Source organism: Sebastes fasciatus, chromosome 7 (assembly GCF_043250625.1).
Source record: "Sebastes fasciatus isolate fSebFas1 chromosome 7, fSebFas1.pri, whole genome shotgun sequence".
Lineage (NCBI taxonomy): Eukaryota > Metazoa > Chordata > Actinopteri > Perciformes > Sebastidae > Sebastes > Sebastes fasciatus.
In genome coordinates, this window is record NC_133801.1 from 1,254,663 (window position 1) to 1,267,007 (window position 12,345).

At 40.1% G+C, this 12,345-nt stretch overlaps 1 protein-coding gene and 1 long non-coding RNA gene across 2 annotated transcripts in view; both read left to right on the plus strand.

Annotated features, from left to right (window-relative positions):
- col4a4 (collagen, type IV, alpha 4) overlaps positions 1-12,345 on the plus strand; it is a 68,625-nt gene that overhangs the window by 37,505 nt on the left and 18,775 nt on the right. The window contains exons 13-28 of the mRNA XM_074640909.1: positions 192-272; positions 769-813; positions 1,950-2,012; positions 3,638-3,682; positions 3,834-3,887; positions 4,019-4,079; positions 4,169-4,273; positions 4,364-4,519; positions 5,309-5,398; positions 6,766-6,926; positions 7,044-7,116; positions 7,212-7,318; positions 8,240-8,423; positions 8,845-8,913; positions 9,008-9,115; positions 9,209-9,277. Coding sequence (XP_074497010.1) covers positions 192-272; positions 769-813; positions 1,950-2,012; positions 3,638-3,682; positions 3,834-3,887; positions 4,019-4,079; positions 4,169-4,273; positions 4,364-4,519; positions 5,309-5,398; positions 6,766-6,926; positions 7,044-7,116; positions 7,212-7,318; positions 8,240-8,423; positions 8,845-8,913; positions 9,008-9,115; positions 9,209-9,277 — 1,471 coding nt within the window. The remainder of the gene's footprint in view (positions 1-191; positions 273-768; positions 814-1,949; positions 2,013-3,637; positions 3,683-3,833; positions 3,888-4,018; positions 4,080-4,168; positions 4,274-4,363; positions 4,520-5,308; positions 5,399-6,765; positions 6,927-7,043; positions 7,117-7,211; positions 7,319-8,239; positions 8,424-8,844; positions 8,914-9,007; positions 9,116-9,208; positions 9,278-12,345) is intronic.
- LOC141771060 (uncharacterized) lies at positions 7,409-7,853 on the plus strand. The gene is made up of 2 exons (XR_012594655.1): positions 7,409-7,493; positions 7,531-7,853. It is a non-coding gene; the product is annotated as an uncharacterized LOC141771060 (long non-coding RNA).

Genomic DNA, 12,345 nt, shown 5'->3' on the forward strand with positions numbered 1-12,345 from the left:
CCGTGAGACTGGGCTGTTTATTCTGGCCACGCCCCCTCAGTGACATCACTGAGGGGGCGTGGCCAGAATAACTTCAGTCAGCAGCCTTTAAAGCTTCAGAACTGAGGATTCACTGTTTACTGTGGACTTTATCAGTAGCAGTAGTACTGTGTAGTACTGTGTAGTAATACAGTACTGTGTGTGGTCCACAGGGGGATCAGGGCCTCCAGGGGCCTCCGGGGCCGTTTGAATACGTCGACCCTCCAGAAGACCTGTACATTAAAGGAGAACCGGTGGGTGGGGCTTCAGTCTGTTACAGCCAATCAGATCACAGCTTTATACTCTAATACTGTTCTACTGTAGTCCTACTGTAGTCCTACTGTAGTCCTACTGTAGTCCTACTGTAGTTCTACTGCGGTTCTACTATAGTTCTACTGTAGTTCTACTGCGGTTCTACTATAGTTCTACTGTAGTCCTACTATAGTTCTACTGTAGTCCTACTGTAGTCTTACTGTAGTTCTACTGCGGTTCTACTGTAGTCCTACTATAGTTCTACTGTAGTTCTACTGTAGTACTATAATTCTACTGCAGCTCTACTGCAGTTCTACTGTAGTTCTACTGTAATCTTACTGTAGTTCACTGTAGTCCTACTATAGTTTTGCTGTAGTTCTACTGTAAATGTCCTGAGACTCTAAACCTGTTCCACTGTGGTTCTATTGTACTTACTCCATGTCTTTGCTGTAGTTCTGGTTCTGTTGGTTCTAATGTTGGATTCTGTTGGTTCTTCAGGGTCCTCCGGGGCCTAAAGGAGTCTGTGGAGTTCAAGGACTGCCGGTAAGTTCAGATATCAGATCAAACCTCTGGAACATCTGGCTGAAGGAACGCAGGGTTTTCCTGAACACACGGTTCTAATGAACACAGGGTTCTCCTGAACACAGGGTTCTAATGAACACAGGGTTCTCCTGAACCCAGGGTTCTCCTGAACATGAGGTTCTTCTGAACGCAGGGTTCTAATTAACACAGGGTTCTCCTGAACACAGGGTTCTAATGAAAACAGGGTTCTAATGAACACAAGGTTCTCCTGAACACAGGGTTCTCCTGAACACAAGGTTCTCCTGAGCACAGGGTTCTTATGAACACAGGGTTCTAATGAACACGAGGTTCTCCGTAACTCAGGTTTCTAATGAACACAAGGTTTTAATGAACATGAGGTTCTCCTGAACAAAGAGTTCTCCTGAGCATAGTGTTCTAATGAACACAGGGTTCTAATGAAAACGAGGTTCTTCTGAACACAGGGTTCTCCTGAACATGAAGTTCTCCTAAACACATGGTTCTCCTGAGCACAGGATTCTCCTGAAAACAGGGTTCTAATGAACACAGGGTTCTCCTGAACAAAGGGTTCTCCTGAACACAAGGTTCTCCTGAGCACAGGGTTCTAATGAACACAAAGTTCTAATGAACACAAGGTTCTCCTAAACACAGGGTTCTCCTAAACACAGGGTTCTAATGAACACAAGGTTCTAATGAACACAAGGTTCTCCTGAACACAGAGTTCTCCTGAGCACATGGTTCTCCTAAACACAGGGTTCTAATGAACACGTGGTTCTTCTGAACACAGGGTTATCCTGAACACGAAGTTCTCCGGAACACAGGGTTCTCCTGAGCACAGGGTTCTCCTGAACACAGGGTTCTCCTGAACACAGGGTTCTAATGAACACAGGGTTCTCCTGATTGTTACCAGGAACATCATGTGATCTATGTGTTTCTTCTTGAGATGGACTCGTGTTTAGAGAACACCTTCAGGTTGACTTCAGTCAGAATCCGGTTGATAAACATTCCGAATGTTATTGATCACATATTGATTGTTCTGAATGTGGAACGTGTGGAACGTGTGGAACGTGTGGAACGTGTGGAACGTGTGGAACGTGTGGAACGTGTGGAACGTGGAGGTGATGATGTTTGTGTTTCAGGGTTTGGACGCTCTCACAGGGATCAAAGGAGAGAAAGGGATTGTGGGATTTCCTGGTTCGAGGGTGAGTAACCCTCCGTCCTCACGTTATTGATCAGTATTGATTAACCCTCCGTCCTCACGTTATTGATCACTATAGATCAGTATTGATTAACCCTCCGTCCTCACGTTATTGATCACTATAGATCAGTATTGATTAACCCTCCGTCCTCACGTTATTGATCAGTATAGATCAGTATTGATTAATCCTCCGTCCTCACGTTATTGATCAGTATAGATCAGTATTGATTAATCCTCTGTCCTCACGTTATTGATCAGTATTGATTAACCCTCCATTCTGATGTTATTGATCAGTAGATCAGTATTGATTAACCCTCCGTCCTCATGTTATTGATCAGTATAGATCAGTATTGATTAACCCTACGTCCTCACGTTATTGATCAGTATAGATCACTATTGAATAACCCTCCGTCCTCACGTTATTGATCAGTATAGATCAGTATTGATTAATCCTCCATTCTGATGTTATTGATCGGTATAGATCAGTATTGATTAACCCTCCGTCCTCACGTTATTGATCACTATAGATCAGTATTGATTAACCCTCCGTCCTCACGTTATTGATCACTATAGATCAGTATTGATTAACCCTCCGTCCTCACGTTATTGATCACTATAGATCAGTATTGATTAACCCTCCGTCCTCACGTTATTGATCAGTATAGATCAGTATTGATTAATCCTCCGTCCTCACGTTATTGATCAGTATAGATCAGTATTGATTAATCCTCTGTCCTCACGTTATTGATCAGTATTGATTAACCCTCCATTCTGATGTTATTGATCAGTAGATCAGTATTGATTAACCCTCCGTCCTCATGTTATTGATCAGTATAGATCAGTATTGATTAACCCTACGTCCTCACGTTATTGATCAGTATAGATCACTATTGAATAACCCTCCGTCCTCACGTTATTGATCAGTATAGATCAGTATTGATTAATCCTCCATTCTGATGTTATTGATCAGTATAGATCAGTATTGATTAATCCTCCATTCTGATGTTATTGATCGGTATAGATCAGTATTGATTAACCCTCCGTCCTCACGTTATTGATCAGTATAGATCAGTTTTGATTAATCCTCCATTCTGATGTTATTGATCAGTATAGATCAGTATTAATTAACCCTCCGTCCTCACGTTATTGATCAGTATAAATCAGTATTGAATAACCCTCCGTCCTCACGTTATTGATCAGTATAGATCAGTATTGATTAACCCTCTGTCCTCACGTTATTGATCAGTATAGATCAGTATTGATTAACCATCCGTCCTAAAAGTTATTGATCAGTATAGATCAGTATTGATTAACCCTCCGTCCTCACGTTATTGATCAGTATAGATCAGTATTGATTAACCCTCCGTCCTCACGTTATTGATCAGTATAAATCAGTATTAATTAACCCTCCGTCCTCACGTTATTGATCAGTATAGGTCAGTATTGATTAACCATCCGTCCTAAAGGTTATTGATCAGTATAGATCAGTATTGATTAACCATCCGTCCTAAAGGTTATTGATCAGTATAGATCAGTATTGATTAACCCTCCGTCCTCACGTTATTGATCAATATAAATCAGTATTGATTAACCCTACGTCCTCACGTGTGATGTGTTTGGGTGTTTCAGGGATTTTCTGGTAGCCCTGGTCTGCTCGGAGAGACGGGATTCAAGGTGAGTTAACAACACTGTATAAAGATATAAAAGCTGACATAATGATAATTAAACTTCTTACTCATACTCCCCTTTATGACAGTTAGTTACTCTGTTTAAATGATAGACCTGTCAGCCAATCACAACCCGTCACGTGTTTTTGTGTTTTCAGGGGATTGGAGGAAGTCCAGGTCTCCCAGGTCTGATTGGACGAGAAGGTCCTAAGGTCAGTCTGTCTGTGTGACATCATCATAACCGTGCTGACCAATCACAGTAACAGTAACACAATATGCTCGTATCACGTGCACGCGCCTGGTATTTATGTGCACGCGTTGATTAAAGCCGGTCTGTTCCCAGGGCATGATGGGAGATCCAGGTCCTAAAGGCCTCCCTCAGGACGTAGACGTCATACACACAGGTACGGATCAATACACACTGATCCATCGGCTGACTGATGTCATCACCCTGGTATGATGTCATCACAGCTACCTGCCTCCTGTCTTCCAGGTGACGTCGGAGACCCCGGGGCCCCCGGGCTGAGGGGCCCTCCGGGAGACATGGGGCTGATGGGAATGCACGGCCCCCCCGGAGCCCCCGGCAGATCAGCACCTGGTCAGAAAACCTGCAGCCCCGTTCACACCTCATCCATATTTAAGGAGGTAAGACGATGAAATAAAGTTCTGTGTTGTTCCCCCGTCTCAGGTCCAGCAGGTGTTGTGGGTCAGAGGGGAGTTCCAGGATCCAGAGGGGACGGAGGAGATCCAGGTCAGGTGTATACTGGCGGACCCACACCTGGAGAACCTGGAAAACCAGGTCGTCCTGGACCCAGAGGACTGAAAGGAGAACAGGGGAGTCCAGGTACCAGAGAACACCTGGCGATGTCATTATCTAAAGTTAACGTGATAATAACGTAATTTGTTTTAACGCCACTAATTGAACTAATAAAAATGTCTGAAAGAAAGTTTGAAAATGTAAAAAAAAATTGCCTGAAAAATGTCCAGAAAATGACGGAAAAAGTCAGAAAAATAATGTCTGTAAAAACGCTGAAAAAGTCAGAAAAATGTAAAAAAAAATCCAGAAAAAACTCAAAGCAATATACAAAAAATGTCAGAAAATGTCCGACAAGTGTTCGAAAAAAAATGGGTTAGGGCTGTCAAAGTTAACGCAAATTTGTTTTAACTCGGAACTTAACTGTAACTAATTTCTGTAACGCATTAACGCAACTTGTGATTTTCAGGTTGTAGCGACTCAGTTTTAAAGCTAGACTGAAGATCCTGGTATCACATGAAACTAGAGAACCTGATGGATCCATCGGTACCAACCAGGTCAGACTAGCTGGTCATGAAGGAGGTTAAATAACGCTCCAAACTTAACACTACATGTTGGAGAGGAAAAACTGTCATGTCCATTTCCAAAGGGGTCCCTTGACCTCTGACCTCCAGATGTGTGAATGTAAATGGGTTCTATGGGTACCCACGAGTCTTTTTCAACAGATAGAAAATGTGCGAGTAATCAGGGTTAAATATTTGAATGACTGACGGCTCTAAAAATATTTAAATCAGTTGAGTTAAGTTATTTTTGTGTTTTCATTTTAATAATTAATCATTTCCTGTTGCCGTCCTGCTGACTTCCAGTTTTTCTCTTCAGGTACTTACTGTCTTCCCGGGGCCCCAGGAGAGTTTGGAGATCCAGGTGATCAGGGGCCCACGGGGGCCCAGGGCTTCCTAGGGTTTAAAGGTCAGTGTCTGGACAGATTGATTGATTATCGATCATTGATTGTTGGTTTTCAGTTAGTCAATAAGTGTGTTTCCTTCCACCGGAGTAGAAACACGGGACATTTTGAATGTCAGTGTAAATATCTGTCGTCTGTTAGACTCATCGGATCTCATATTGGAAATCTGAATGGTTCCTTTCTCGCTTTAAAAAACAATAAAACTAAATAACAGCTTATTTAAAGGCTTAATAATAGCTTTTTTTCCAGTAAAGGATGATAACCATGGATGTATTAACACTGGCGACGGGCGACGCTAAGCTAAATAATGTCACTTCTGCTCTAAACGGACGTGAGAACATAACATGACGCGATGAGGAAGCTCCTAGTTCAGGGAAAGATAGAAATTCAAATAGAAATATTGATCCGTATTTATTGTGTTTATTACTATTTCAACATTCTTGAGATATTTATGTTATTTGTAACATGGTTATATGGAAATAAATCTATAGTGTTTTGAAGTAAAATTCTCATTAACAGTAAATATGGAAACATGACCTAAACATGGAGAGTATATCTTTATAAGTTGTTTCATAAATGTTGTATTTTAGTGTATTTTCATCATATGTATAGTTATAGTTGTAGTCAAAGGCCCTGTTCAGACCTGTTATTAACGTGCGTCCTCAGTGATCCGATCACAAGTGGACAGCTTTAAGTACGGGTGTGCGACTCAAGACGCATTGAGGACGCATTGAGATCGGATCTTTCAGACCACATTCAGAGGTGGTCTGGGCCACATGAAGGATCGCCTACTCTACTGACGTCCCGCTGGGATCAGAGGGGGCTCTGATCTCCTCATGTGAATAGACAGACAGACCGAAATCATCAGAAAAATGTCCTGCTAAATGTCCCAAAAAATGTACGAAGAAAATGTACGAAAAATATCCGAAAACAACCGTAAAAATGTTCGAAAAATGACTGAAAAATATCAGGAAAATGTCCGAAGAAAGGCTGAAAAAATCTCCAAAATGTCTTAAAAATGTATCACAAAATGTCCAAAAATTGTCCAAAAATAAGCCCAGAAAATGTCCAAAATTGTCCGAAAAAAAACAAAAGCTGTCCATAAAAACCCCCAAAATGTCTGAAATAAAATCCCAAGAATGTCCAAAAAACTGTATAAAAAAAGGCAGACGAAATGAGACCATATAAAAGCATATCAGTCTTAGGAGGAGCTGGTCCTGATGTATTATGGGTCTTTATTTTCGGCGTTAAATGCCGAGGATGCAGGAGGTCAATAGAAAGAAACGAGGCCCCAGGATTGTTCCCTGAGGAACTCCACGTCACGGTTCTCCACATCTATATCAGTGTTTTTAAATCTACCTGTGTGTTTCAGGTCGTCCTGGCGACTGTTCTTGTGGCCCCCCAATTATACTGAGGGGCCCCCCCGGCCGTGTGGGTGACCAGGGGTCTCTGGGGTTTCCGGGAGCCCCGGGGGCCCTGGGGGAGAGAGGAGAGAAAGGTTTACCTGGAGACACAGGAGTGCGTGGACAACAGGTGAGTCATCGGACAACAGGGGTCAGAGGTTGTAGGTCAGCAGCCAGGTGAAGCACAGAGCCAGTTAGATGTTGAGTGTTTGATTGATTGATTGATTGATTGATTGATTGTTTGCAGGGTCTGGGTGGATTTCCAGGTGTCAAAGGGTTCAAAGGTCAGAAGGGAGATTTCACTGTGGTGGATTATAAAGGTGAGTTTAACATTTAAATACTTTACTCACCGGTCTCAATGAATGAATGAGCGACTTCAGGTCATAAAGGGTTCTGATTGGACTCGTGTCTCCAGGTGACAAAGGAACCCGGGGCCAGCAAGGCCCTGCAGGCAGACAAGGATTCTCAGGGAGAAGAGGACTCGACGGGCCCCCGGGGGCCTCTGGAAACCCCGGCCCCCAGGTGAGTCAGACACTCCGGGTGAACTCACACTGTCACACTTTGAAAACCATCAGGACCAACAGTCCCCCCACGGAGAGAAAGGGATGCTAATAGTTTAGCCTTCTGCTAACAGCAGCTAACGGCTCACGTTAGCTGCTGTTAGCAGAAGGCTAAATATTAGCATCATTTCCTCTCCGTCTCTGAAACGCTTCTCTGATATTGTAGCTCTAGAGCTCCAATCACAGTTACTCATCTCTAATGTCTGAGATCTGGATTCAGACAACAACACAGAGGACATTTAGATGTGGAGCTTTAGCCCACTGCTAGCGTTAGCCTCCAGCTAATGTTAGCCCACTGCTAGTGTTAGCCTCCAGCTAATGTTAGCCCACTGCTAGCGTTAGCCTCCAGTCTTTCCTTTGGTTAGCCTCCAGCTAATGTTAGCCCACTGCTAGCGTTAGCCTCCAGCTAATGTTAGCCCACTGCTAGCGTTAGCCTCCAGTCTTTCCTTTGGTTAGCCTCCAGCTAATGTTAGCCCACTGCTAGCGTTAGCCTCCAGCTAATGTTAGCCCACTGCTAGTGTTAGCCTCCAGCTAATGTTAGCCCACTGCTAGCGTTAGCCTCCAGCTAATGTTAGCCCACTGCTAGTGTTAGCCTCCAGCTAATGTTAGCCCACTGCTAGTGTTAGCCTCCAGCTAATGTTAGCCCACTGCTAGCGTTAGCCTCCAGCTAATGTTAGCCCACTGCTAGCGTTAGCCTCCAGCTAATGTTAGCCCACTGCTAGCGTTAGCCTCCAGCTAACACCGGAGACTGATACGTCATCAGGATGTTTGTTTCTTGTGGCTGTGATGAACGCTGCAGCCTGTAGGGGGCGCTGACAGCACCTCACGCTGTTACTGTTGACTGGATGACGTCTCTTTAAGTCACTTTTCTGTTTCTCTTCAGGGTGAAAGTTTCCCCAGTTCTCCTGGAGAAAGAGGCCTCCCTGGACTCTCAGGGCCAAAGGGATTATCAGGACCTTCAGGCCCCCCGGGGCGAGGTGTGGTCGGAGCAGTAGGACAGCGCGGGCAGCCTGGGGACCCGGGACCTTCAGGATTCCCTGGTCCCCCTGGGCCGAAGGGGGTTACAGGTAGAGAACGACTCCAGCAAAGTGTTAAATTACTACTCCAAATCTCCAATCCCCTGACTCCTCCTCCTCCTCTTCCTCTTTGACTCCTCCTCTTCCTTTCTGACTCCTCCTCTTCCTCTTTGACTCCTCCTCTTCCTCTTTGACGCCTCCTCTTCCTTTCTGACTCCTCCTCTTCCTCTTTGACTCCTCCTCTTCCTCTTTGACTCCTCCTCTTCCTCTTTGACGCCTCCTCTTCCTTTCTGACTCCTCCTCTTCCTCTTTGACTCCTCCTCTTCCTCTTTGTCTCTATTTAACTCCTCTTCTTCCTCTTTGACTCTATTTGACTCCTCCTCTTCCTGTTTGACTCCTCCTCTTCCTCTGTGACTCCTCCTCTTCCTCTTTGACTCCTCCTCTTCCTCTTTGACTCCTTCTCTTCCTGCAGGTGACACTCTACCCTGTGCACCCAGAAACCCCGGCGCCCCCGGAGAAAAGGGAGACCCTGGAAATGCAGGTAAACACCATCTACATCTACAACAGCTGTCTGTCTTCTCACCTGTCTGTCTGACTCCCTGTTCACCTGTCTGTCCACCTGTCTGTCTCTCCAGGTTACCGAGGACTCCCGGGTCCTCCAGGTTTTCGTGGCATAACCGGACCTGATGGAGCTAAAGGGGACAAAGGACAGCCTGGACTTCCTGGACCAAATGGACGACAAGGTACCGGAGCACACCTGTACCACACCTCTACCACACCTGTCCTTTACATCATCTCAAACATTATCTTACCTACATCCTCTCCTCCTCCTGCAGGACCTCCAGGTATTGTTGGCGACACTGGAGAAGAAGGACCTGAAGGCTTCAGTTATGGCGGAGATCCAGGTACAGTCACCTGTCATACGTAGTCTCCGTGACGTCATCCACTATGGCGAGCCGTTTCAACATTCAGTAGCTAAGACTGAATTGACTGACTATCCTGAATTAACATTAGAGATGTCTACAACTACATTATGACTAGTCCGAGTTCTTATTCCAGATATCTATAATCTCATCGTGACTAGTCCGAGTTCTTATTCCAGATATCTATAATCTCATCGTGACTAGTCCGAGTTCTTATTCCAGATATCTATAATCTCATCGTGACTAGTCCGAGTTCTTATTCCAGATATCTATAATCTCATCGTGACTAGTCAGAGTTGTTGTCATGACGTTGCTCATCAAGGCTTCCCATTGGATATTGGCCCAAAAATATTCAAAGAAACATCCGTGAAAAAAGTTTAACAAAAGTGTGAAAAAAGTCAAAAACATGTCCCAAAAAGGTATGAAAAAAAGTATAGAAAAAAGTAAAAAAATATCCGAAATAAAAGTTTACAAAAAGAATTCTGAAAAAACGCAAAAAAATGTCCAAGAGATGTCCTAAAAATTTCTGAAAAAAGTTAAAAAAAAAAAGTCAGACGAATGTCCAAAATTTTTTTGTCCTAAAAAATATCCGAAAACGAGTATGAAAACTGTCTGAAAAAAGTATGAAAAAAGTTAAAAAAAAATTCTGAAAAAAAAGTTTTAAAAAAGTCCCAAAAAGGTCTGAAAAAAGTTTTAAAAACTGGCAGACAAATGTACAAAAAATCTAAAAAAAAAGTCTGAAAATGTCCACAAAAAAAAAAAGAATTAAAAAAAAAAAGTAAAATAATAAAGTCAGACAAATCTCCGAAAAAAAGGTTTAAAAAAATGTCCGAAAAAATATCCGAAAAAGAGTATGAAAAATGTCTGAAAAAAGCTTGAATAAGATGTCAGACAAATGTCCGAAAAAGAGTCTGAAAAAATGTATAAAAAAATGGCTGAAGATTCTTTTTTTCTTAAAATGTCAAAAGAAATATCTGAAAAAACGCAAAAAAATGTCCAAGAGATGTCCCCAAAAATTCGGAAAAGAAAGTCAGACAACTGTCCGAATATTTTTTTAAAAATGTCCGAAAAATATCCGAAAACGAGTATGAAAAAGTATGAAAAAAGTTTTAAAAAATGTCTGAAAAAAAAGTCCCATAAAGGTCTGAAAAAAGTTTTAAAAAAATGTCAAACAAATGTCAAAAATGTCCCAAAAAGGTCTGAAAAAAGTTTTACAAAAATGGCAGACAATGTCCAAAAAAATTCAGAAAAATGAAAAAAAAAAAAAAAATTCAGAAAAAAGTTAAAAAAAAATGTTTCTTTCAAAAAACATCCGAAAAAAAGTTTAAAAACAAAAGTCTGAAAAAGTTTTTAAAAAAGTAAAAAAATAAAGTCAGACAAATCTCCGAAAAAAAGGTTTAAAAAAATGTCAGACAAATGTCCGAAAAAGAGTCTGACAAATGTCTGAAAAAATGTATCAATAAATGGCCGAAGATTTTTCTTTTTTAAAATGTTAAAAAAATAGCCAAAAAAAAAGTTTACAAAACAAATTCTGAAAAAACGCAAAAATATTTCCAAGACATGTCCCAAAAAAATTCGGAAAAATAGTCAGACAACTGTCCAAATTTTTTTTTTTAAATATCCGAAAAATATCCAAAAACGATTATGAAAAAGTATGAAAAAAGTTAAAAAAAAAAAATTTCTAAAAAAAAAAGTTTTAAAAAAAGTCCCAAAAAGGTCTGAAAAAAGTTTTAAAAACTGGCAGACAAATGTACAAAAAATCGCCCAAAAAAAAAAAAAAATTCTGAAAAAAGGTAAAGAAAAAGGACAAAAAACATCAGAAAAAAAGTTTAAAAACAAAACTCTAAAAAAGTCTTAAAAAAAAGTAAAAAAATAAAGTCAGACAAATCTCCGAAAAAAAGGTTTAAAAAAATGTCCGAAAAAATATCAAAAAAAGAGTATGAAAAATGTATGAAAAAAAGCTTGAAGAAGATGTCAGACAAATGTCCGAAAAAGAGTCTGAAAAAATGTATCAGAAAATGGCCGAAGATTTTTTTTTTCTTAAAATGTCAAAAAAAATATCCGAAAAAACGCAAAAAAATGTCCAAGAGATGTCCCAAAAAACTCGGAAAAGAAAGTCAGACAACTGTCCGAATATTTTTTTAAAAATTTCTGAAAAATATCCGAAAACGAGTATGAAAAAGTATGACAAAAGTAAAAAAGTATGTCTGAAAAAAAAGACCCATAAAGGTCTGAAAAAGTTTTAAAAAAATGTCAAACAAATGTCAAAAAAGTCCCAAAAAGGTCTGAAAAAAGTTTTAAAAAATGGCAGACAATGTCCAAAAAATGTCAAAAAAAAGTCTGAAAATGTCAAAAAAAATTCAGAAAAATGAAAAAAAAAAAAATAATTCAGAAAAAAAGTTACAATTTTTTTTTCCAAAATACATCTGAAAAAAAAATCTCCGAAAAAAAAGGTTTAAAAAAATGTCTGAAAAAAGTATGAAAAAAATGTCAGACAAATGTTCGAAAAAGAGTCTGAAAAATGTCTGAAAAATGTATCAATAAATGGCCGAAGATTTTTATTTTTTTAAATGTAAAAAAAAATAGCCGAAAAAAAAGTTTACGAAACAAAATCTTAAAAAAACGCAAAAAAATGTCCAAGAGATGTCCCAAAAAATTCGGAAAAAAAGTCAGACAAATGTCCGAAATTCTTTTTAAAAATATCTGAAAAAAAGTATGAAAAAGTATGAAAAAATTCCAAAAAGGTCTGAGAAAAGTTTTAAAAAAAGGCAGAAAATATCCAAAAAATTTCCAAAAAAAGTCTGAAAATGTCCGAAAAAAAATAATTTAAAAATAAATGTCCAAAAAACATCTGAAAAAAAGTTTAAAAACAAGTCTGAAAAACAAGTCTGAAAAAAAGTCTAAATAAAAAGGTAAAAAAATAAAGTCTGAAAAATGTCCGAAGATTTTTTTTTTACATTTCAAAAGAAATATCCAAAAAAAAGTTTACAAAAAAAATTCTGAAAAAACGCAAAAAATGTCAGAGATGTCCCAAAAAATTTGGAAAAAAA